This window comes from Carettochelys insculpta, chromosome 3, assembly GCF_033958435.1.
Source record: "Carettochelys insculpta isolate YL-2023 chromosome 3, ASM3395843v1, whole genome shotgun sequence".
Classification (NCBI taxonomy): Eukaryota; Metazoa; Chordata; order Testudines; family Carettochelyidae; genus Carettochelys; species Carettochelys insculpta.
The window spans coordinates 169,195,310-169,222,074 of record NC_134139.1 but is presented as its reverse complement, the minus strand read 5'-3'; the positions used below and the strand labels follow the sequence as shown (position 1 = coordinate 169,222,074).

General features: G+C 43.1%; 1 protein-coding gene across 3 annotated transcripts in view; it reads left to right on the top strand.

Moving 5' to 3' along the window:
• Positions 1 to 18,399, top strand: part of ARHGEF10 (Rho guanine nucleotide exchange factor 10) — a 183,655-nt gene extending 165,256 nt beyond the window's left edge. For 2 of the 3 annotated variants that reach the window (XM_074991190.1, XM_074991189.1), the window contains 2 exons: positions 8,046 to 8,168; positions 14,795 to 18,399. In XM_074991190.1, the coding sequence (XP_074847291.1) occupies positions 8,046 to 8,168; positions 14,795 to 15,309 (638 nt within the window). In that variant the 3' untranslated portion in view covers positions 15,310 to 18,399. Of the gene's footprint in view, positions 1 to 1,672; positions 2,657 to 8,045; positions 8,169 to 14,794 lie in introns of those variants that run through there. The other variant, XM_074991191.1, reaches the window with a different exon arrangement.
• Positions 18,400 to 26,765: the final 8,366 nt, after the last annotated feature.

Here is a 26,765-nt window from a genome sequence, read left to right as displayed (position 1 = left end):
AAAGTCTGTGGTTCTGTGTATACCCCTGCTAGCCGCTTTTTTTCTGCGCTGCCTGGCACCAGTTACTGGGCCCCCCTGTACCATGTGTCAGCTAGGCTGTGGGTCAGGGTCATGCTTGTCTGGTAGTATGAAAAACTTCTTTTCAGCATTTATGTGTTGTCTTGGCCCCCACATCCCCTCTCTTCCTCCCCTGGAGGCACCACACAGTCTGGAACATTCCCGCGCCCAGTTGTATCATGTGGCTTGACCCCGAACCAATAAAAGGATGCGCTGCACAAGGTGCCAGGCAGATTGAATGCGGTGAGGGTCATGATTTTGAGGGCCTGGCTGTAGCGAGGGGTCTTTTAGCCACCTGTGGGATGTCTCCCTCAGCAGTCATGATTGTTGGGGGCTGGCTTAAGCTGGGAGTCTTCTAGCTGCTCAGGGGACATCTCAGTCAGTGGTCATGATTTTGGAGGGCTGTCTGTAGCTGGGGGTCTTGTAGCCACCTAGGGGGCATCTCCCTCAGCAGTCACGATTTTCAGGGGCTGGCTTTAGCAGGGGTTCTTTTAGCTACCCACGGGACTTCTCCCTCATCAGTAATGATTTTTGGGGGCTGGCTGTAGTCGGGGCTCTTGTAGTCTCCCTGAGCCATACATATTTCAGTGAAGGCAATGTCCTAGCTATATAATTACTACAGTTGTTGAAGAAAGGGTTGCAGTGGGAAATATACTTGTCCAAAGGGTCTTCTTTTCCGGGCGCAAACCTGGCTGTAGTCTGGGGTCTTTTAGCCTGATGAACCGTTTGAGTTTCAGTGTAGCAACTGTGTCTATATAGTCATGAAGGTCTTCTTTGGTAGGAGACCTAAATCCAGATAAAAGTTCCTGAAAGGGCCTCCGTGGGCGGTCACAGTTTTTATGGCTGTCAAAAGTGTACTGTCTTTTAGCTGCCATGGGCCATTACTGATGATTCATTTGAGTTTCAGTGTAGCACCCATGTCTACTTAAGAGTCCTCTTTCCCAGGAGGCGTAAATCAATATCCAAGGCCAAAATAAAGCCTACGCATGCTGTTTCAGTGTAGCACCCATGTCTACTTAAACATATGTGACATGGCAGGGGATGTGAGGATTTTTTAACACCCTTGGCCATAATCGTCCCAGTGGGCCAGGGAAAACATGCCTTTGGCTGAGTAAAATCAGTGCAGACACATGAAATTCTAAAGTGTCACAGGCTGCCATTTAGCAGCATTACCAACGGTCACTTTTTGTCAGTTAGCTCCCCCGGCAACCTGAACTCATGAATATTAATGATCATGAATTTGAATGAAGACCTCTGATTGGGTGAGAGACTGGGTTTCCAGAACCTTCCAAGCCCAAGAGGACCTGATTGAAAACTGTGAAAATATGATAATGGAATCATGAATATGTAAATAGAATCATAAACAATTTATGAGACTCTGGCATATAAGCAGGAGTCTCCGGCCAGTCTGCGACCCTTGGGGGACAGACAGGATTCTGTGACCCAGCACAGGTAGGTGTTGGCTGCTTCGTGCGGCATCCACCAGCCCTCAGACTAGCTCCTAGGAGCGAAGAGCTTAAGATCATCTAGCTGAATCATGAATCACTGACCTAAATCACTAAAGCGCCGCCAGTCCACCGCGGCACCAACGCTCCCAATCCTTTTGTCACCACAGCGCGTCGAGGGAGCAGCAAGCAGCTTCAGAGGGACAGCGACCAGGTGGCGAACTGGCCCACTGCAAGGTGGGTACTGCGTGCCTGGTCACCTAACCCTGAGGCCGCCATCTTAAACCGAACAAGACTCACCTACCGGCCACGACTTACCTACTTGACAAGACTAACTCACTGGACTGGACACGTAATTTTATCCACCAGCCCGCGTTTTTTATGTGGTGCTCATATACATTTTCCTTTAACCAGCTTGGGACACCGGGACCCTCAGTGAGGAAGCAGGGGTAGCTCCCCTTCTGTGTACCCTCCCCGACGGGGGAGGGGCAGTACCTGGGGGCCTGACCCCTGAGGCCGGGCCTGAAAGCCCAGGCTGGGATTTTACTTTAGATATTTAAGAAAGCACATTTAATCAATAATTTTGTTAATATTTATTAAGTATATTTATTTAATAACTAGTATTGTTAGTATTTATTAGATTCTTAGTCGTTATAATTGTTGTTCAAGAATAAGGTGAAGGTTTGACCTCCTTTTCCCTGTTACCTAATCCCTCTCTCTATAAACATATACATATATATATAATATAGCAGGTGTAGGCAAAGCCTCCCTGCCTCCCATTGTTGTTCCCGTTAAAGAACCCTGAGGAAGAGCAAATTGCCTCCTAGGTGTTCTCTCAGTTAGGCCTGTTGGGAGTAGCCGGGGGCCTCCCAAAGAGAGGAACAGCCCTGACTGGCTCCTAGGCCCTAACCTCTTTGGGGCAGGCTAGCACCCTGCCCCTGGTAAGGAGTGAGACTGGCAACCTCACCCCTTCCTTTAAAAAGGGAACAACAGGGATTTAAAACCCCCATTCCTAAGTAGACTTACCTGTATTTATTCTCCTAATCTACCTTTTTGCCTTCCGGTAAAATAAAATCTTAAATCATCTGTCAAGGAACAACAAAGGAAACAATGTTTATTGTAAGTTTATAGATAACCGTTTAGTGTTGATAAGTTTAAATCTAATTTGTGCTAACCAAATAAAATCATTAGTTACTTTGTTTCAACTTAACCCTTGTCCTGGTCTTGTTGTTTCTGCCAGCCACTTCTCTCCACGAGGCTTCAGCGGGGTCCAAGGCATTACGGGGTGGCACTCTCCCATCTTGGGGTTGTAGCAGGGTTCTGGTTCGGGTCCTGGGATCTGTGCATTCGGAGGTTCACGTCCTCCATGTGAGGTTTTCATCTAAATAATATCTAAAATCTGTCCGCTAAGAGAAACCCCAACAGGGTAAAGAGGGGAATGAAATGTGGGAAGATGGCATCATATACCCACATCCACTTGTGGGGCCAGGAGTGCAACGGGGCTTATGGAACTGTGGGACAGGTTCCCACAATACACTGCAACAGCACTCAGTTTAAGCTTGTTTATAAGCATGTGGGAAGGTGAAGATGCTCAAAATCGAATGGATAAAACCCAGCATTAAGAAATCAATTTTTTAAAAAATCAGTTTTATCTCATAGTGTAGACACAGCCACAGACTAACCTTAGGAATCAGGGAATCATAAATGGCCCCTGATGGGTTCCTTTCTTTGGTGCTGGTTCTGCTTTTCATGCAATGGAGCATATTAGAGTGGATTAGGTTGCAGGGGATGAAATGGGTGAGGGATCAAATGAGGGACCTGGTGTGGAGAAACGATGAAGTTGAGAGAACTGTCAGTTTCTAGACTACTGGAAGGTTTAAAAATAGCAGTTGTTTTAACTGCAGGATACTTGCAAACTCAAGAGGGAGAGAGCACAGAATCTTTGGCTCAGCATAGCCCGCTATCAGGAAAGCCAAAGGGTCAACCCCTTCAGCTGGCAACTGAAATAGGCTAGCAGCTTTTGTGGAAAAAGTACTAGAGATGGCATCAACACACACCTCTTGCTAATGTGTTTCATATGTTCCTTGTGTGGACAAACTAGTGTCCAATATTTATGGCCCACAGTTCAAATAAGCAACTTTGCAACAACTCCATCACAATTTATGTAGTCTACTTAAGGAATCTATACTATGCTTTATTAAGTATTAGTAATTAATAGTCCTACTGTACACATGCCACATTTTTATTAAGTAACTTTTTTTTCTTCATGATCACACATTTTATTTTCAGTAAAGAACGTGCCTACTTAAATATTCTCAAACCAAACCATTTCCCAGGTATATTAAAAATTTGTCTGTCCCTTGAAAGAGATTCTGCTAACCTGGAACTATCTGATTTCTTTTTTCTTTGCTTATGGATGGTGACAAGTTACCTATTTAACAAAGGGGTAATTTCCGTTCTTTATCCACTAACGTTACAAGTGTGTTTCCTGGAAACTGATAAGAAAGAGAGACAAAGAAAATCCATTTCCTCATTTCCTTTGTATAAAAAATAAGTACACTCATTAGTGGTTAATACACCCCCACCATTGTTAAGGGTTTTTTTTTTTTTAATCAAGTTGCCCTTGAACGAAAGAGTAGAAAGAGGGAGAGAATTTAGGGTAGCCTGGTAAAATAAACAGCTGTGTAGGACTTTTAGCCAGTGTAATTTGCAGGTTGAGGCAGATCCTGCAGCAGAATCTGTGCACCTGCGTCCTGGCATAGATTTGGCTGCAGAGGTCTCTGTGTGGGTGCACAAGTTTCGCTTACACAAATCCAGTGGCAGGACCAGGGTCAGAGACTTGATGGGGCTTGATGAAGATTTAAGGCTTGAATATTGCAAAACCAGAACAAATGAGTCACTTCAAAATGTGTAAAATTTAGTAGATCCATAAGTTTTTTCCGGATCAGGGGAGTATTAAATTTATTAGTTTAACAATTCCATTAACTGCTCATGCAATTCCATCTGATTTCATGTAAAGCAGTAATACTAATATTTAGTTTATTATATTTATCTCCATTGCCTTTTTTGTAAAACAAATAAATAAATAAATAGAAGAGACAGTAATCAGCTGGCTCCCTGCCCCCCCGCCTCCCCAACAGCCAGTCCCATGACTGGGGCTGCAGAGGTGCCGGTACCCAGTACAGGCACAAAAAAGCACTGTTTATCACCTTCTCTCCAAGACTGTAGTGGTGAATATCCTGTTGTTAGTACTGTTATAGTTGCTTTTAGATAGAATACATTAAATTGATCAGGAACCATTACTTGTTTGCATTTGTTTCCCCCCTAGTTTAAAAGTCACAAATTTTTACACCATTGCAAGGTTGTGAGCCTTATTTTGCAAGCAACAAATAAAACCTTTTTATGAATGGTTTTTACTTATCATTCCATGTTACTATACGTCATGTCAAAATACATATTCAAATGCAGATGTTTCCTGCTTTCCAAAGATTTCAAAGCAAGCACATTTCCTTTTGACCTCACTTTTAATGGTTCATGCATAAGGGTGTATTCTATATTTAGAATTTTAGGTTGCTTGTAAATCACATGCTGCTTTCACATATGGAAATAATGTTACTTCACAGGTGCGAATTACCAGTTGGAATTTGCTTCAAGGCTAAGGTCTGAAGACAGGCATTGGTATTTTTCCCCCAGTGTTGAGCATCCTAAAATGTACTGCAAGTATTAGATGTATGGCAATCCCTTTACTACAGTGCTTAGGTAAAAATACCACTGGTGTTTTGCTTGCTTAAGAACAGTAGGATGGGGTCCAAAATGTTTGTTTATTTAGGAGTATTTACTTGTTTGCATTACAGATAAGCTAAGCCACAAAACTGAGATTCTGCTCCAGAAAAAACCCAAATTCAGGAGTATTTGGAACCAAGGATTTAGTTATTTTGGTTCTTCTAATTGCCACATTTGGAAACCTGGAATCAGTTGTATATTTTAAGATGTTCTCAGGTTTGGAGATAACAAAAAATTATTTTAGTTTGTGCCCATCCCAAACTGAGCTGAATGAATTAGCAGTGCTTTTGTGTTCCAGTACTTGCCTGTAGTGAGTACTGGCTCCTCTGCAGCTCCAGCCATGGGATTGGCTGGGAGTAGGGCAGGGGCGGGGAGCCAGCTGAGTATCGGCTCCTCTTTCTTTACAGAAAAGGCACTGATTATTAGTATTCACAAGTACCAAAATCTAGCTGATACTAGCAGATGTGATTTAGGTTTGATGGGTACCAGGATAATAGTTACTGTTCATTGTGAAGTAGGTTCTTTCTTTCAAGACGGAAATGTGATGGTTTATTAATGTGTTTTTATTTGCTTCACTTTCACAAACAGAGTAAAGCTGTAGTCTCTGGCATTCTGGGATATCATGATTTTTCTTCTGAAGATGTCTCCCATTCTCCATTTTCATCCAGCTGAAATTATTTTTGTGCCATTTATCCTTGACTGTTTTCAGACCCCTTCAAGTCTGTCCCTCTGATCAGCTATGAAGAGAAGACCTTTCCGTACTCTCCTCTGGAAACCTAACACATCTCCTCATTAATATTTCAGCTAAAAATATTAAGTTTTACAAGACACATAATAATTTACTTGTAGACCCAGAACTTTAATTATATGTTACGCTCAATTCTTATTGTTTGTTACGCCAGAGACAGAGAGAGAGAGAAACCAATAAGGATTTTTTTTCATTATGCTTGATTTATATTTGTACGCAGAGTCGTTAGAGTTGGCTTTATAAGACCCTATTGTTTCTCATACAAGCTTTTAGATGGCTTTTTTCTCTTTTATCCTAGACATTCTAACATGCCTGTTTCTTTCCAATACTTTTGGTTTTGTACTCCAGGTTTTCAATTAATTAATCAACCAAAATCTTCTGTCTCCTGTTTATTGCTTAATGAATAAATCTGAAGCCGGTTTTCTCTAGCATATGTTCTTTCTTCAGATAGTTGAAAAATCTATATTTTCACTTTACAAAAGACATACAAATTATAAGGATCAGCAAGGAAGGGAACACTGAAGAAATGACACAGATAAGGGAAAGTTTTTACATTGCCAATTGTACAGGAATTTAATGCAATGGTATCCTGATAAACATTCAAATTATTATGTTCTATCTCTTTCTGTATATAACTTAGCCTTTTTTTCCCACCATGACTCCACTCTGAGCAGCTGTTTTCATTGTGTTACTAACCACAGTGAAGTGATCACAGTTAATGTGGAGCCCAGAAATTTGTATAAATCATTCACATTATTCATTTCTGTGGTGTCTTATTTTATGTTTGTCAACACTGACTTTCATCAGCCATCATGCTGTCCATTCGCATAATGTTGTTAGGTTTCATTGGAGTTGTCTGCAGTCTTCTCGAGTAATAGCCACACTAAAAAAATTTCATGTCCTCTGCAGCTTTTGCTGTCTCACCTTTTCACTGCTATTCCTGAACCTCCTGGATTATATAAATTAATACTGAAGCTCATATGGAGTTTTTGGGGGATGCAGGGCTGTATTTTAGTTTGACTGTTTCTGCCTGTTCCTAATTCAGGGCAGAACATCACCTCTTGTCACAGAACAACTTAGTTTCCATTTAGGAGGGTGATTGTTAAAGATTTTTGATGTCCATGTGCATTCGATCAATCAGTTACCTTTTCTGCCCCTCAAAGGCTGTGATGATTTTGAGCAACCGCCTAATACATTAAGCTATTCCAGAAAATTAGAAAAATATGCAATTATGCTCATGAAATGAAGAGAACGTTAAAGATTAAACACAGTGTAACATTGTAGTCTTGTATAATTCTATTTATGTGTTATGGGCCATGTCTACACTAGCCCCAAACTTCGAAATGGCCATGTAAATGGCCATTTTGAAGTTTACTAATGAAGTGCTGAAATACATATTCAGTGCCTCATTAGCATGTGGGCGGCCGCAGCACTTCGAAATTGACGCGGCTCGCCACCGCGCGGCTCATCCCAACGAGGCTCCTTTTCGAAAGGACCCTGCCTACTTCGAAGTCCCTTATTCCCATCTGCTCACAGGAATAAGGGGACTTTAAAGTAGGTGGGGTCCTTTCGAAAAGGAGCCCCGTTGGGATGAGCCGCGTCAGTTTTGAAGTGCCACCCACATGCTAATGAGGCGCTGAATATGTATTAGTAAACTTTACATGTAAAGTTTACATGGCCATTTCGAAGTTTGGGGCTAGTGTAGACATAGCCATAGAGTTTTATTGTATTGCTGTGAACATGTAAAAGTAACCTGTTTGTAAAAGAAATAGATACCCACTTTCTTTCCACTGTATTGTGAGATTTCAAAAGAAAACAGAAGTTGAATTATGTTATTTCAGAAGTAATTTTACTTCATTTAGGTTAAAAGGAATGCAGGTAAAGTTTCAAGGACTTGCTTCAGCAAAATATTTAAGCCTCTGCTTAAGTAATTATAGCAGTTTGCTGATTATTACCTTTAGCATAGCAAAAGTTATGTCAGTTAAATAATGCAGCATGCTCTGAAATTACAGGACAGCAACGTGTTTCTGTGACCAGTCTGCTGGTGTGCCATGGTTTACTGTTGGTTGGAACAAATCTGGGTATTATAGTAGCACTGCCTGTGCCTCGTTTGCAAGGAATTCCAAAAGTGACCGGTGAGTAAAATTTTTCATATATTTTTGTGTACTGAAGACTGGCTTTTCAGTCCATTCTTTAGGCTATAAATCAAGTAATATATAAAGTTTGTGTGTTTGTACAGACATGATTTGAGCTTTTCAGTGGGTATTTGTTTATCCTGTTTAGTTTTTTGGTTTACTGCACCCAGTAGCAGAGGTGCTAGAACAATTGATATAGTGAGAGTGTGAAGAGCCAGTGAACTAAACTGGAAACCTGGTATATAATGAAAACCACAGCAAGCCAGGGGCACAGCAGCCCCCATAGTTCCAGCACGTGTGGTCAGTAGGATCTACATGGGCCAATTAATGCCCAACACATTAGTACATTCTAGAAATCATACCCCTGTGGAATGCTTTACTCCACTGTGTAGACCTATCCTACAGCACAGTAGCAAAGAGCACATGCACAGCTGACAGACAGCTCAAAGCACCCAGTGCTTCCTCATGCACACACTGGGTGACCACGTAGTGATAGAATTTCATAATTACAGCCTAAGGATATGTCCACACAGGGGAGATCATGAGAAGCTTTTTGATGTCTGTCTGATAACTTGTGGTATGCAAGTTGCACCAATAGCATGCACAATGGTCACCTTTTCTGTTTTCAGCTTTCCTTGGGTAGAAATGGTTATGGTTTGCTGTAAACAGAAGATGTCTTATTCTGGGCATATCCCATGACCCTTTGCAACAGGGCTAAGCAATGTGCATCATGGGATTGTTTTTGTTGTGAATTGTTGGGTGCAAAGTGGAAACCAGGCAGGTTCAGTTTTTTTAAAAAGTCCATGTTCCCACTGTCTCTTTCTTCCCCACTCCCAGTTCCTTTCTGGACAGATTAGTGCCATTTTCCAGTTGCTATCTGCCATCTCTGTTTGCCTGAGATGCTTTATGCTGGCAAATGCAAATACATGTAGGTTATTATTCTTGTATTAGAGCTTTAAAAGCCAACTGCATTTGGCATTGGACTTTGCTCTCTGCACCACCAAGCAGATGATGAAGGTGCATGGGAATATTTAATGCCAGCGGTGATGGCTTCTCCAGCTGCAGGAGAATACTGTGAAGCTGTGGCAGCAGGCAGAGGGCACTGACATAGAGTAGTTGGAGCTAGAGGACTGGTTTATGGATCAGCTACATAGACTGCAATAACTTTTCTGGATCCAGCAAACCAGGGTGGATTGATGGGAGATGATCATTTTCCAGATCTGGGATGACCAGCCGTAGTGAGAGAACTTCAGAGTGGGGAGAATGACCTTTGTTGAGATCTGTGAAGAAATGACCCCAGAGCTAGAGTGCCAACATGTGCTGCTTGAGGAGCTGGTTGCCATGCCATCTGAAAGTTGACCATCCCATAATGTTACCTGTCTGTAACTAACCAGTTTGATATGGGGAGATCAACTGTTGGGGCCATTCTAATGCTGCTCTGCTCTGCTGTCTAACTGGGTAACAAAGCTGGATAATGCTCAGGAGATTGTTGATGATTTTGCCAGCATGGTAGTCCCAGACTGAGTTGGGGACAGTTAATGGAACATGTATGCCTCCCATTGGACCCCCTCCCACCCCTGCCAGTGGGGTGCAGAATTTATAACATAAAGCAGGATTTTTCCCTGCTACTCCAAGGACTGGTTGACTGCTGTAGCAGCCATACAGGTATAAATGCAGGTAGTCTGGAAGGGTTTGTGATTGGAGGATCTTTCAGAATTCACTTCCATTTACGTGAATGGAGAAAGGACTGTTTGCCTCCAGGAGCAAAGTGGACATGTTGAGATTGGCCAAGTTATTCTGGGAGATCCAGCTTACCGTCTGATGCCCTGGCTAATGCAGCCCTACACAGGCCCCTTGGACAGAAGGAAAGAACATTTCAGTTCTTGCCTGAGTAGTTGTAGAATGGTGGTCAAGCCTTCTCTGGCTGTTTGCAAGGCAGATGGTGCTCCTTTTGAAGTTGTTTAGAAGCAGCAGAAAAAAGGTCCCAACTATTATAGCTCTCTCTGGGTGCTGTGTTCTGCATGATATTTGAAAGACCAAGCAAGAAAGCCTTTAACAATGTGTGGGAGACTGAGGCAGAGATTTGCTCAGTGGTTTGAGCAGCCAGTAAAGCATCTAATAGACAAGGGGTGAGCAAACTTTCTACACTGGGCCTGACTTCTCGTCCCTGTAATTACCAGCCCTCCCCGGCCCCACCCAATCATGTGTAATGTAATCCAAACCAATGGAAATTTTGGTTATGTTCATATTAAAAAAAAACCCTTTTCGCCCATGTAAGAAAATAAGTACATAGAATGTAAAAACTTTATTAATTGGTACGTAAATGTGAATCCATATACATAAAACCAGTAACTTGTTTCAACATTTTTGACTAAATGAGTGAGCCTGACACTGAGCAGCCAGTTGTGCTGCATGCCCCCTTGTGAAATTTCATGCTCCAAGTGGGCCCGCCCTTCACTTTACACATCCCCACAGACAATGTTAACCTTTGGGGATATATCATCAAGGATATCTGTGTTTTGAATCTCATGCTTGTACATGTGAAATTGGGCATTCAGCTGCTAATCCGTAGAAGCCGGGAAGGGATAGTCTGCACACAGTGCAGTATGTGCATGGGTGATGGAAGTGAGGTATCGCTCAAATACCTTTGTAAAACTGTTTGACTTAGTTTAGTTTTATTTAACAATTTGTACTTGTTACACGCAGTCAAGAGTCATAATAGACCAAAATACGTGTGAAATACTATTTATTACAGTACAACAGTATCAAAGCCAAAAATCAAGTTTTCATTGGACTGGTGGATAAATAACCATATTTTTAGCTGAAAATTCATTTACCAAAATAATCTGCTGACTCACCAACAAAAAAGCAAACCTTTAAATAAAACACCAGTGCAAATCAAACTGACAGAACAACAAGGCAGAGTGCAGAACTAATACGGTTGAAGGTGGTGGTGGAGTTACTTCTACTTCCAGTAACTGGTGTTGCCCAGAGGTTGAAGGATACAGCTGGGTCCTAGTTTATGGGACTGCAGGACCTGCTGACCTAGCAGAAGCATCTTTTGTAGTCGACTCCTATCTAGACAGCATTCATGAGTTGCTGCTGAATCTCCCTGTCTTTTTCTATGCTGTTCCTAGTCATGGCAATGCCATCATTGGCCCCTGCTATGTTTCCCTTGGTTGATACCACAAACAGCAGAGTCAGCTCCATTTCTTTCTCCCTCAGAGTCGTCATGGGCTGTCTCTTCTCAACCAGTGTGGTTTCCCTATGGGAGTATGCCATAAGTTCTCCAAACATCTCTTCCCACGCCTACCTGTTTCACCTCATCAGCAGTAAATGGAGACCTTGTCCCTTATGGTCTGGCTGTTGCAAGCACAGTAACTGTGGGAGTACAAGCAAAATCCTGTCACGTTTCGTTACTATTCCAGACAAGTCATGATAGTATTTTTATTCAGTAAGTGTATGTGACTTCACTAGCCTGAAACTCTTCCCAGTCTTGGGGGAACCTCAGGTTAATGGTCTATACAGACAAACAGATATTAGGGACTTTGTCGTATACATGCAACTATAGGGGCCCCTGAAAAAAAAAAGTCCCAGTTTTTCACATTTGCTACGTGGTCACCCTGTGTGTGCATGAGGAAGCACTGGGTGCTTTGAGCTATCTGCTGTGTATGTGCTGTTTGCCCTGTGCTGTAGTACATTGGGGTGTAGGATAGGTTGGAATTATGCTGCTGTTATTGTTGTGCAGTTTTGTTCGTTTATTTAAAGCAGTTCTGTGGTATCCGAGGGATTGGGGGATACTGGGGATGAGATCCATAGTGATTCATAGTGTGACACTGAGGCAGGTGCCACAAAGACAGAGAATGGTCTCATTCAGAAAGTCAAAGTGCAAACCACTGAGAGATGCTGTGAAGGTCTGTCCCCAGGATACTGCCCCCAGCAATGCAGCAGGAGTGGAAGGGGTTTGCAAGATATAGCAGGGAGAGTGGGAGGAAATGGGCATTCAGCTGCTCCCTATAATGTGCAAAGCACCGCTGGGCAATTCTTCAGTCTTAAGTTCCATTTTTTGTCCACTGCAGAGAAAAAATAGAGAAATGCCTGCAATGATTGTCAGCTAGAATGCACATTACAGGACATTTAAATGTCAGCAAGAAACAGTCCTCTTTGTACCTTTCCTAGTCACAGAGTGTCCGCGTCTACCTCATGTAAACTATGAACACTAACCAAACTTATTTTCTGGAACCACCGTCTCAATAAACAGCTGCCTTTTGAACCAATGGACATTATTACAGTAATTGAATGTGCCGAAGGAGAGGAGTGGGCTCGAGGTGGGTTCTGCAGCATGTTGCCAGTGTGCTGGCGAACAGGATGGGGGGCGGGGGGAGTTTGGCAGGCAGGATAGAGGAGGGAAGAGAAAAGGAAAACAGGCAGATGCGTGAGTGCCCTCTTTGCCATGGCCCTGAAAAAGGTTGATGGTAGTGGCTTTTGCATGAGACAGAGGCTGATTGGGTGGGTGGAGCAGCCACTAGTTTGTAAATTTGTAGGGAAGGGGGCAAATGGGCAGCATGGGCTGATGGAAAGAGGGTGGGAGAGGGTGGCTAGATACTTGGAAGGGCTCCAAACTCACATCCACTACGATGACTGCAGCTGGGGACATCCAGAATCGAAGGTAGAATGTGTAGTAGTAGAACACAATTATAATAGTAATAGCGTAATGTGTAAAGGCAGGTACTTAACTTTCTGAAGTTCCCTCCAGCAGATCTGCCTCTGCAGTCCCAGCCTGCATTTCTGGCTGGAACTCAAGCTCAGTCTATGCAGAGCAGTAAACAGGGTTGACTTCGTCAGGGCACGCCTGTAGCTGGTTTTCCAGCTGATTCGCATCAGGGTCCCTAGGTCTTGAAAAGATCCTGGTTCTCTGCAGACAGTTCCTCTCCAGCATCATCTCATTCAACATCTAGTAGACATTTCTAGTCATCTTTGAGGTGGGAAAGACTGTGGCCCATGAGTCTTGAGAGGATTGTGCTTTATCATAAAAGGGACAGGTCTCATGCCTTCTGTCAGATAGGCTCCTTCTTTCCCTTTTTTCAATGTACTTACTCTAGAGTGGCTTGTTCTTTATCCAGCACTGGTTAGTATCTTAGTCATGACACATTGTGGCTATCCATTGTCAGTTGCCAAAAAAAGGCCTTTATTCTTCAGGCTGACCACAAAAGCTGCATACACCAGTGCTTCATCCCAGATGGTGATGAGATCCATCTCCAAGCAGCTGTGTTGTTGGGCTTCTGAAGTTCTATCGTTGTATCACAAGAATATTAATATGTTCAATAACGGGGTGAGTTGAATGGGTATGCAAGAGAAAACTGGCAAATTCTGGTTCTGCATCACCTTTTAAAGATGGAGATGTCGTCCTGGGAATTTGACACCAGAGTCTGGGAAGGCACACAGGTGCACAGATAGGTCAGCAAATATTGACCCACAAAGTACAGTGGGATAGATACTGGAAGCATGGATAACATGGTATGCAGCAGTTTCGTCTGCATGAGTGATATAGACCACACTAATTCAGTTTGCAGAAAATGTAGTTTACTTGGCAAGAGGGCCACAGTTTTGCAGCAAATTTCAAGTTAGTGGATGGCGATGGACTACATTAGGGGTATGTAACCATTTTCAAATTGGATCAGCTTGGTTTGATTTACTTTAAGAGTCTTGTTTAGACAAGTCCGGCTTAGATAATGTGTGTGGATATGCTGTTTCTCATTCAGCTTACTGATGTCAGGCACATCCAGTTGTGCTTATTTGGAACATCTGTCTTTGGGTATCTCACAACATTGTGTCATTCGAAATCATGCCTGATTCTTCCTGGATCTGATGTACAGGCACATCTGACGAGCACACCCAACTGGCAGAATGTTATATCTTTTCTTCACTCTCACTTTCTCCATGTATTTTCATGTTATTAAAGATCTTCTGACTTTGTCTCTAGCGATTTGCTTTAGATACCATCTTTTGACAGACAAATTTAAATCCTTTTTTCCCCCTTTCAATATCCCCATCTTAAATCCTTTAAAAAATAAATTGAGATGGTTCATTCACTGTTGTCCTATGAATGCATCACTTTAAATAGAGATCAGCTTCTAAGGGCAAATCCTACCCCCACCTCTATGGATGTGGACAGCACTAGCACACTAGAATTGACATGTTTATACTACTCAAGAGGGGTGGAGTAGGATTAACCATAAACCTTTCATTTTGTTGTGCAGTCTTGGAGAAAGCATGTAATGTTAAGGTTGTGACAGTGCCAGTTTGAACAAGTCCACTGAAGATTTCTGTATTCTTGCTGTTGTGAAAACAGAGTACAAAAGTATGAACTAAATGTCAGCTTAGTCTGCATGTCCTGCTTCTAGCAGATTTCTCTTCGGCCCTATTGCATCTTCAATGTAAATTTTTTTGTAAATTATTCCATATTTCAGTTTAGTAAATATGCTGTTAGTAGGTTTTTTCTTTGACAGGGTTATGCAAAACTAATTGAAATGATTAGTTTTGAGATAAAACTAGTTGTGATGTAAAACAATGATCCAAAGTGAGTGAGATTAATATTACATCATCTTTTTTTCCCTTTGATTCAGGAAGGGGAATGGTAGCCTATCATGCACATAATGGTCCAGTCAAATTTCTTGTAATGGCTACAGCTGTAAACAAGAAAAACAAAAGCAAATCCAGAAACAGTCTGCCTCCTAGCTCTGAATCTAAAGAAGATGACCAAAAAAATGTCCTGCACAATGAGAGACCAAGCTCTTCCCTAAATAACACTCATGACACTGCAGTGTGGCTGGGTGATTCAGCAGGATCCATTGCACAAAGAAGTGACATGTCTTCATCGTCTGGGTCCCTAACACTGTCTCATGGATCAAACTCCCTAGAGTGTAGGCCAGAGGACAGTACCATTTACGAGCTCTTGAAGGATCAAAATATTTCACTTAAAAGGAAAAGACAACGATCCAAGAAAATGAAAGCAAGTTCAGTATTAGTCATCTCTGGAGGACAAGGACATAGAAGGGTGAACAAGAAGTCCAAGCAGCAGCGACAGGATGAATTGGCATCTTCTGTGATGGTTTGGCAGATTCCATTATTAAACATCTAAGTGACTAAAGCCATGCTCAACAGTGACTTCTTACAAGTCATTTAATTTCATTCCTCAACTCTACATTTGTTATGATGCTTTGTCTGTTAAAGGGATTTCTGATGTCCTCTTACTACAGTGAATGCCAAGAACCCAACACTGTAGCCATTACTCATATGAGCAGTTCTGTTAATTCAGTTGAATTAATCACCTGGGTAAGGGCTACAAGAAAGGATGTTCTAAGTAGGTTAAAAATCTATCTTATGATACTGAAACTATTTAGCTGCTGCTGAGGACTCTGCTACTTAAAATATTGGAGATATATCATACCCTTTTAAATGGTTTTAGAAGCTCTATTTATATTCAAGTTTATATGTGTCATTATGATTTGTAGCACTAAGGAGAGGCAGGAAAGATATACCATTTCACATGCTGGTTTTTGCTTTGTCTGCTTTTTTCTCAAAGTGATACATAACAAGGTAGCAAATATTTTGAGCAATAAATGTAATAATAAATGGTAAAAGGTGATTTCAGTAATCACTATGTAATTCTACAAGAAAGTGTGTATTTTCTACAAAAGCAAAACAAAACAAAACCAAACCAATTCTCAGATAGACTAATTTTTTTTATCAAGGAAAGAATACATTGTTAAGTTCTAATCTTCAGTATTATTAAAAATGAATGTCACCGGAAAAAACAGTGTGTTAACAGCGTTGGAAGATGTGACATCTGTGTTGCTTACCTTTACTCTATACTGGAGCGCTTGCACATGATCATTTAGGACCAACTGAAAACACAATATAGGTTGGAGAGACAAAACTGACGTGGATTCTGATTAACTTCTTGGTGCCAGTGCTTGCTGCGCATTCTGTTGCTGGCAATGGGGTGTGCTTCCAGCATCAAGGGTATGAAGAAAATCTGTATTCCATTTTTAAGAATACATAAATTTGCATTTTGTGGCGGCAGTGGAGCAATTAACATGGAAAAGTACATGGTTACACAGTGAGTGGTGCAGGGAATTAATACTGAGCATAAGACCATCTGGATATGTCAGTATCTGCAGGAAGTGCACACACACTGTGGCAGGCATTCATCTCAAATCAATTAATGTGTGCTTTACGCATGACTATAGGCTAAAATCTACTACGTAATGTTGGTAGATAGAAATATGCTCTAGTTGCCATTGCAAGCAGCAGGGATGTGGCCATTTCTCAGCAGTATTCACCTTTTCTAACCCTGTGAGTATTTCAGATGAATAACTTCTTTTCTAAAATGAATTCTGTAAAGACAGAGCCAGATTCTCTGTTGCACCCATTGTTTGCTTATGTCACAGGACAGCAGGAGGGTCAAATGGACTAGCTGGGGGCTTCTCTAGACAACATCAGCTGGTGACTAACCCCAAGAGATGGTCCACCAGCTGAGAATGTTTGGATCTTTGACTACCTGCCCATCCACTGGTCTGGCTTACCCTGTCTCACTCCTTTTCATGTCCAGGGTCAGAGTGGAAGAGAACAATTCCTTTGAAAATTCTCAGCTGGTGTGACAGAGTCAATTTATGCCACTCCAGTATTGCTAAGGTGCCAAATTACAATAGAGAACCTGGCTATACATTTTCATTTAACAAGTAGAAGTGGATGTTGCCTCATTAAGTTAGCACGCAGTGGGAATTTTATTAGCATTTTGGGTGCTATAGTCCAAATTACTTTATGGGAGGAAGTAGCCACCTCTATGCAGGACAATGAAACGAAGCCTCCAGATCAGAAAAGGACTGTACTGAAGCATATGTGTCTTGATTGTGGATGCTTTCCTGAACTGGGGTCTAACTAATGGATAGCCTGAATACTAGAAAACATAGAAGAGGCCAGGGAAACCTATGACTATCAAGCTTCATTTGGATATGGTAAACTCTACAGTTCATTTCATCACACGATGACAGAGCACAAAATGGGAGCAAAACTTTCCCAATACAGAATAAATGCCAGATGTTTGCATTGGCTAGAATCAAGAAACAACATAAAGTTCGTATACTTTGGGATTATTTATATTCCATTTTGGGGGAGGAGGGAGGTCTCCACATATTTCAAATGATGTACATCACCTTTGGTGTAAAGTGCTTAATCTCACCAAACAGTCAGATCTGCATGGGCAGACCCTTGTGCCAACCCAGTACCCCACTGACTTGAGTGGAATTCTCCACAGGCGTAAAAATCCACCTGTGTAGATGTGCCTGCAGAGTTGGGGACTAAATTCTTATCCGTGTCCTTTGCCAAAGCTTCTGATCGTTTCAGTTGGGAGTTGTCCCCATTGCTTTCTTCATTAAAATATTAATTTACTAAAATTAACTTCAGCATTAAAACCTGTTAACAGGCTTTTATTCGTAAGCTATGTATAACCCCTGTACTTTGCCTTCTCTGCAAGAGAACAAACCAGTTTGAATTCTGCATGGTTCCCCTGTCTTGAATTCCATTGTCATGCATGCATGGCATGAAGGATTGAACCCACTGTTACAAATGTCTTTGTTATCATTACTAACAGTGAGCTGAGTCCACAAGCCCATAGCGTGTTGAACTGGAATCGCATATATGGAAGATTTGCGGGATCTGCTCGTAGACCTACACAACTACGTATCTTAATGTTTTAGGAGACAACAGCCTTATATTCTAGCCACAGTAGACTTGTCTTTTGTTTATCAACAGTAGAAACACAGCACAGTCCTGCTCCTATGAAGTCGATGGCAGTTTTGCTACTGACATCAACAGCAGCAGGACTGGGCCCATGATTTATATTTTTTTAATTATAACTTTTTACATCTAAGCACTTTACATGTATTATGATGCTATGAGGTAAAGAGAAATTTACAGCATGTTATGAAAGTAAACATCAAAGGTCTAGCCAATAACTAAACTAAATGTCCAGTGTTTGCTTGTAATATCTTGCCAACTGGTATTACATTAATACTAAATGCAAGCCAAAGACACTTTTAACAGTCAATAAGAAAATTTGATATATACATTTGACCATGTTGCTAGGTAGGCCAGATTTGGCTTTTAATGGCTACATCTACAGTAGCCAAAAACTTCGAAATGGCCATTTCGAAGTTTACTAATGAAGCGCTGAAATACATATTCAGCACCTCATTAGCATGCGGGCGGCTGCGGCACTTCGAAATTGATGCGGCTCACCACCGCGCAGCTCGTCCAGACAGGGCTCCTTTTCAAAAGGACCCCGGCTACTTCGAAGTCTCCTTAGTCCTATGAGCAGATGGGAATAAGGGGACTTCAAAGTAGCCAGGGCCCTTTCGAAAGGGAGCCCCATCTGGACGAGCTGGGCGGCAGCGAGCCGCGTCAATTTCGAAGTGCTGTGGCCGCCCGCATGCTAATGAGGCGCTGAATATGTATTTCAGCGCTTCATTAGTAAACTTGCAAATGGCCATTTCAAAGTTTTTGGCTAGTGTAGACATGGCCAATATCACTTTAAGGTATCAAAAAAACATTAAGCGGGAAAGGGGAAATAGTATAACCACTACAATATGTTACATATTATGGTTTCTAACAAATAATAATATCTGTGCTATAACATGAGCCATAACTGTATTTATGTCCAAAGTAAACTCAGCAGACTGTTTAATTAAAAATGTGTGAATAAAAATTAAACTTCAAAATATATTTCTTTTTTAATCATTCTACCAATGGAAACCCTACAGCTGTAATTTGTGGTTTACAGAAATATGCATCAATAAGAATTAATATTCTCTTTCAGGTTGTTATATGGAGGGGTAAATAAGACATATACCTAAGAAACCGAAGAGAAATACTTTTGAATTTACTCCAGCTTTTGGGATCTCATCACCACCAAATACATTTTCTGAGTGCCAGTTATTGAAGGGCTCTCAAAATTTGGCACAGAGCATCTTGACCATCCTGCTGATCTATAGTAAAATGTCCACTACGCTGTCCCCATGGAATAAAATGTCCAAGTCTGCAGAGTATTCATGAAAATGTGTAAAGAGTAAAATCCACTAATCAGGAAAATGAGCAGGGTGAGGGAGTCAATTTAAGTGAACCCAGGAATGAATTTTCAGAGGCTGCCAGATAATTCTATTGCAGTTAATCAGCCCTATAGGGTAAATACAGGAGTCTACAGTTACACTATTCAGATTCAGTCATAAAGCTTGCAGCTAGCATACATAACTTTGTGCTACCTGGGACTGATCATTAATCTCTTTTGGCTGTATCTGACCTACCACAAACAAATACCATGATGAGCTATTGATTCTTTGGCACAATTAATTGCTACTAAAGCTCATATTTTTATTTCTATTCTGCTGCTCTCTTTGCAGCTCCGATCAGTGCCCAGATTTTGTTTTTATTTGCTTTTCCCTCCAAGGCAGGTAGGTATTATTAATCATTTTCTGTGTACATTTTCCTGTCATGCTACTGTTACAGTAGGAACAATAGTGACCCCAAACAAATTAGGGCCCAGAAGTAGTGCTGGACACCATAGATACACACAGTAAAAGACAGACTCTGCCCCTACGAGTTTACAACTGCAGACAATTTATAGATGTGAAACTGAGGCACAGAAAGAATAAGTGACTTTCCGAAGGTCACACATGAAGTTTGTAGCAGAACATGTAATTGAAACAAATCTGTGCACCCTGTTCACAAGACCATTGTTCCTTTCTTCCTGTCCAACCTGATTTTCTCTTCTTAAAAGGAATACATTACTATGAGCAGAGCTGGATTCCCAACTAGGCCCTCTAAGCATATGCCTACAGGTGCAGGCAATCTAGGGGCACCAGTGAATCAGCAGTGTAGGTGAAAAAATTAGAAAGAAAAAGGGAAATGGAAAAGCTCCCAGCTGTCCTCTCCACCCTTCTAATCCCTTTCCCACCCACTGCTCACTCCTCTCAGCCTGCCCCTCTGGGACATAAACAAACTAGAAACCTACATGGGTCAGTGGAGCTGTTTCTACACATGCTAATAAACAGCCCGAAATATACTAATGAGGCACAGATGCAAATCCCCCACACCTCATTAGCATAAGGTCACGTGATTTGAAGTCCGGAAGATGCTCTTCTGGACTCCAAAACGCCGTGTAGAAGCGTGGGCCCTGGGGGGGGCGGTCTTCCGGAAGGAAGTCCTTCTTCCGGAGGCCCCTTCCTGAAAATGTATATAGCATCCATTCAGTTACCGTAATTACCTCCCTTGTTGTTGTCTCTGGACAACTAGTATTTGGGTACTTCCACAGCACATTTTAGTGAAAACCATACAATTATTGTAACTGTATGTGCATTGATGATGTACGTATTTAGACATGGCAATGGGTTTCAGCTGATTGTAACTTTCCCAGGATAGCTCACATGGCAGGTGTTACATGAAATATCACAAATATACATACATGAGCTGTACAAGGGTCACAGGGTGCTCTTCTAAGGTACAGAATGTCACACTTAGCTTCCCCAGATATCTGTCAGGGTTCATACTGGAATGTGACCAGACGGCCTTTTGGCAGTGTGCAGGAAAGGAGAAACTAGAGCTGATTCCAGCCGCAGAGGAAGTGGGGATGAACTAGCCCATGTCTTTCCAAAGCTTTATTATTCTCCCCTACACCCACTTCCTTGTGGCTGAAAGCAGCTTGTCCCTTCCTGCCTCCATGCTGTTGTTGGCACTGACAAAACCCAACTATTTCCTGTGCACTGACTACAGCACTGGCAGGATAGGGTTAAGCTCTGAGGATGCATTGTGACCAGGGTCTGGGAAATCTGGCTGCAGGGGCTTCAGGGAACTGGCCAGAAAAGTGGCTCAACAGGGGAAGGTGCCTAGGGGAGAGAGCAGCTTCATGATCCCTGGGGACAGGACCTGAGGGGAACCAATGAAAAAGGGTGCTAAGCCCCTGACTGGGAGTTGCTGTGGAGCCTTCAGGGTTGGGGCACTAACAGGCAGGAAATCTCTTCTTCCCCACCACTCCACGGCTTAGCTAAGGGGTGGAGTGGCTTCCCCATGCTGGCACTGTATAAGGCTTTGGCACATGCAGGTCTTGGCTCCTCCTGGCCCACACCCCGAGGGGGTGTTGGGCTTTTGCAGCATGCTGCCCCACCAGAGGGAGTGGGGGAAGACAGGAACTTGCTGGCCAGGATGCTGGTGAGCTTAGCAGTCTGTCCAGGGGCTGGTTCTCCATGTAGTGCTAGGAGCAGAACACACTTTGATCTTGTGGTGTAAGCCCATGAGGGGGAGATGGAGAAGCAGTGGACCTGCTGGGGCGCAGGGGCACGGTAAGGAGAGGACAGTGAGAATGGAGTGTGTAAAGGGCTGATGGGTGGGCTACATTGGTGACACATAACCAACTATCACCTGGCACCAGCCCTCAAACACCAGCCATTGCAGTTTGCACTGCTCAACCAGTGCTAGCTGGAAAGGGGACCAGGGGCAGAGTCCTGCTGGCCAAGAGCCAGCCTGCAGTGGAGGCTGCACTCACAAGCCAGCAGAGGGAGTGACGGGCCCTGCGCTCACTGTGAGCCGAGCACACCCACCCCAAGCCAATGGACCCCCTCAACACGTGGCTGGTGCACAGGTATCTGGCAAGCAGGGATCTGGCCAGTGGCAGAACCGCCCGCCCCCACCCGCAGTACTTACGTGGGGGGAGACAGAAAATGAGATAATTTGCTCATTTTTAAGAAAAAGTCAAGTAACCTGTGGCAGGGCTTAAATATGAGACTCTCCCTTTTAAAATGGCGCATTTGTTCACCAGACCTGTGGTAGCCATAAAAGGCCTTAGCAGTGATTCCCACTGTCTCCAATTTTCTGCCTGTACTGCAGCTCCCATAAGTCTTCACAAACCAACTCAGATGCCTTTTGAGATGGTTTTTGTCATGTTTTCTGTCTACTGCCAGGTGGTGTGGCATGGGATGGTGTGTACCAGTGATTCCTCAGCATGTGCTAACCAAGACTGGTAAGTGCTACAACTTTGCCATTAACACTTGGGGGCAGATTCTGAAACCTTTACTTCCAGTGAAAAGCAATTTACACTATGAGTTGCCCTATTGAAACCAGTGCAAGTGAGAATTTCTCAGTCTGGCGGTTGGTGATTACATACCATGCTATTCATGAGCAGGAAGTTTCATCAGAAAATTAACTTTTTAAGAAAAGCACATTCACCATCAGGTTTGCTTCCTTGGAGAAGGAAATGATAAATGTTTGTGGGAGAAAGGAGCAGAAAGAAGATTCCAAGGGATAGAGTCCTGGATGGATATTTTCATACCGAAATGTAGAAAAGAGAAAGAAAGGTGAGCAGATGGTTAGCTTTAATTTTTAAATAAGGTTTGGATAGATTTAAAAATCAGTTGAAAGAATGAGTTTGAGCTTTATTTCACCTGATTCAATAACACATAAGAGGGGTAGTAGGGAACCTCTGGCCCACAGGCCACATGTTGCTCGTCAGGGTTAGCTGCTGATAGTTTGTTCACCTGACCATCCAGAAGCCTGGAGTTCCACAGCTCACAGTTGCCGCAGTTTGGCATTCCCAGACAATGGGAGCTGCAGAAATCAATGGCTTGACCTGAACCACTTCCTGCATCTCCAGTTGGTCAGGAATGGTGAGCGGCAGCCACTGGGAGCTGTGGGGCTCTGTGCCTGTGGATGCTTTGATAAACCAAGCATTTCATGTCCAATAGTGACTCACACTGACAAAGTACATGTGGCCAGTGTGATGGAGGCTCTCTGACCTATAGGAAATAAAACCTTCCACTTACTTGTCTTTCATCTGGCAATTTATACCTCGTATATTTTAAATTTATTAATTAAAATATGTTCTTTATTTTTTATAATGAGGAATGGTAATTATATAAGCCAGCCTGGCATTTCAGTCATTCATGTTTTTCTTAAATGAATATTAATGTCCATGACTGTAGTATTCCATGGTCTCTACCTCACAAAATATATGAAACCCCGGACTGGAAAAAATCTTCCTTGAGTTACATTTCCCCATCAGCTGCTGTAGCTAGATGTGTCACAAGACGCTAATCATAGTACACACAAAACTAGCCCTCCACTTTTCATTCTGCTAATTTGGGTCTGTTCCATAGGTACAGGGAAATCAATCAACCCAGAAGGCTAAAAAGCAGTGGTTTTTTTTGTGCCAGTACTTGCTGGGACTGAGTACTGGCACCTCAGCAGCCCCAGACTTGGGATTGGCTGGTGCGGGCGGAGCCAGATGAGTACCAGCACCTCTTCTTTTTTACAAAAAAAAAAAAAAAAAGGCAGGGAAAAACATATGGGAACCTGGATGGCATTGTGTTAGAACAGCTAGAACTGGTCAGACAAGAGTCTGCACCCAGGGCTGAGTCGTCACTGACCCACAGACCCATGTTTTTTGGGTTGGGGAGTCACTGACCCACAGAAACATCAGCTGGGAGCCACACAACATGTGAGAAGCAAAACAAACTAACAAAGATTTCACTGACCTGGCCTGCAAGTGAGGAGGAGGAAAGAGCCCTTCCTGAGGTGGCCCCCAACTGAGAAGCAGAGAGAGAGAGAGACTGACTTCACTCATGTATCCTGGGCCTCCAGGATTCCCCTCATGCTTCAGCCCCATTGGTAAGGGGGGCGCTGATGTTTAGGGCTTCCTTCCAGGGCCAGATTAACTCTGCTCTGGGCCCAGGGTTAGTGGACTTCCCTAAACTCTGCAGGGGGGCCAAAATAAGGCGTTCAGTGTGGTAAGGGTCTATCAAGGTTCATGGCAGGAGGTAAGGTGCAGGAGTGGGCTGGGAGTGTCAGATCTGGGAGTAAGGGAGATCATGAGAGGGGGGCAGACAATTGTGGTACTTACCTGATGCAGATGTCAGGAGACACAGCTGGCTCCGTGCCATCCTGCACTGGCAGGCACCACCCCCGCTTCTCCCATTGGCTATGATTCCCAACTCCTGCTCTCCGGATCTCCCTTCTGCCAATGACAGGGAAAATCTTGGCTCGAATCCTTGCTAACTGACTCCTGCTACTCTCAGAAGAAATTCTTGCAGAATCCCAGTGTGCCTTCCAACCATTCCAAGGAACAGCAGACGTGATCTTCACTGCCTAGCCACTGCAAGAAAAATGTCATTAACACAACCAAGCCTTATATATGAGTTTCATCGACTTGACCAAAGCCTTCGACTCAGTCAGTTGTAGCGCCCTGTGGCCCATCCTCTCAAAGATCGGCTGCCCCAAAATATTGATTAGCATTTTAACTGCTTCACAGCACCCTGACTGCCACAATATTGAGCAACAAAATATCCAAGCGACCCCTTTGAGGTCAAAGCAGGAGTCTAACAAAGCTGTGTCATTGCCCCATCCCTGTTCTGCATCTTCATCCATGACTCTTCACCTCATTGATGGCAAGCTTCCAGATGGTGTGAAGATTGTCTATAGAATGAATGGAAAGCTCTTCAATCTCAGGAGACTGAAGGCTAAAAGCAAGGCCTCCACAACCTTGCTCATGGTGCTCCAGTACACAGATGACAATATGGTCATTGCTCTTTTTCCCACAGCCCTTCAGACCATTTTAGGTGCCTTCGCTGAAGCATACAAGAATCTCGGCCTCATGCTGAACATCAAAAAGACCAAGGTGCTCCACCAACTTTCATCAACTGGACAATCTCATGGACCTTCTATTGAAGTCAATGGAGAACATCTGGAAAATGTGGAGCACGTCCCACACGTTGAAAATCACCTTTCTGCTAAAGTCGACATTGATCCAGAAATCCATCATTGTCTGAGCAGTGCAAGTTCTGCTTTCACCCACCTGAAACAAATGGTCTTCGAGAGCTGGGACATCTATCCCAATACAAAGCTCCTTGGGTGTTCCAGTGCTACTGTACGAATGTGAAACTGGGACAACGTACGAGTGTCATTTGAAGGCACTTGAACAATATCATCAATGCTGAATCAGAAGAATCCTAAATATTTCTTGGGAGGATAGGTACATGAACTCTAGCCTCCTGGAAGACATGACCAGCACTGAAGGCATTATTATTCATCAACAAATTTGTTGGACTGGTCACATCTTTTGGATGTCTGATCAGCACCTCCCAAAACAAATTCTGTTTTCTGAATTGGAGGAAGAACACAGGAGCATTGGGGCCAGTGGAAGTGATATAAGGACATGCTGAAGGCACATGTGAAAAAGTTCAGCATTGGTGTTGACACTCGGGAGAACGTTGCCCAAGACTGTCCCCAGTGGAGAGCAATAATCTATGAGGGAGTGGCGCAATTTGAGAGGCCCCTCCACACTGCAGATGAGGAGAGGCAAGAAGAAGAAAAGAGCATCAAAATCTGCCCCGCACCCCTACAACAGCTACCAACACCTGCCTCTTCTGTGGTAAGATCTGCAGGTCCAGAATTGGGCTGATGACCCATCAACAGACTCACAAATAGGAGGGTCACATGAAGACATCCTACTCACTATCAAGTGACTGCCAAGAAAAAGGAAAAAAATGATTCCTAACCAATGGAATCAACAGCGGTAGAGCCGTCAGACAAGTACTTCTCTGCATTGTTATTCCCTCAGCCATATAGAAGTGGGAATGGCAGCATGCAGAGCTGCTTCCTCTCTCTCCTCAGGCTAGGTGAAGCCAATCACACAGTGACTTTAGCACCAGCTCCTCACTGGGATCTGGTGCTCATGCTCCAGCTACATGGAAGATGGGGGTGCTGAAGCTCAAATACTCACTGTGGGCTGGAGTGCCAGCATTGGCTCATCCCACTGTGAGGGTGAGGAGTCCCAAGCCAAGCCTGCTGGGTCGGATCTGGCCTGTGGGCTGTAGGTTCCCATCCCTGGTCCACAGATTTCAAATTTGAAGATGGAAAGGAAGAGTTGGGGATTTTTTTAATTTAACCTGCATTTTGATTTGTGACCTGGAGCCAGCATTGTCTTATCTTGTCCCCATTGTGCCTCACCTACGTAGATATAAATGTACAAGGAAAATGTGTTTGATTCATCTATGTCATTTCCAGAATTATGAAGCAATGCTGACATGTTCATTTAGGTTGTACATGTAGGTATGCGACATACAAAACAGCAGCCTACAACTGCTGCAAGTCTGTCTCAGTAGTAAATGTCTTAGCTATACCTTCTAACTGTTCTGCTTAGAAACACTTCTGTCTGAATTCTTTTACCCGTTGTTACAAAGTGAAACCAGGGCTTGGATCACCCAGGAGATAAGTTTGAGGGTTTCATTTCACAAATAGACAGGCGATATTACCTGTTAATCTGGGTCCTGGCCTGGGGGGGGCTTGTGAGGCTAAGAGTTTTGGAGAGTAACTGCCTTTGACAAGGATTGTAGCCCATTAAGTTTTAGTCACTCGGAAGCATGTTATTTTATTTCTGTTTCTATTACCCTTGTTTCATGTCACTTGAATCTCTGTTCTTTATTAACAAGCTCATTCTGGGGGTTACTATGAGTGCCTCGCAGTGCTGTAAAGCATGTATCCTCAGCAGAGCTA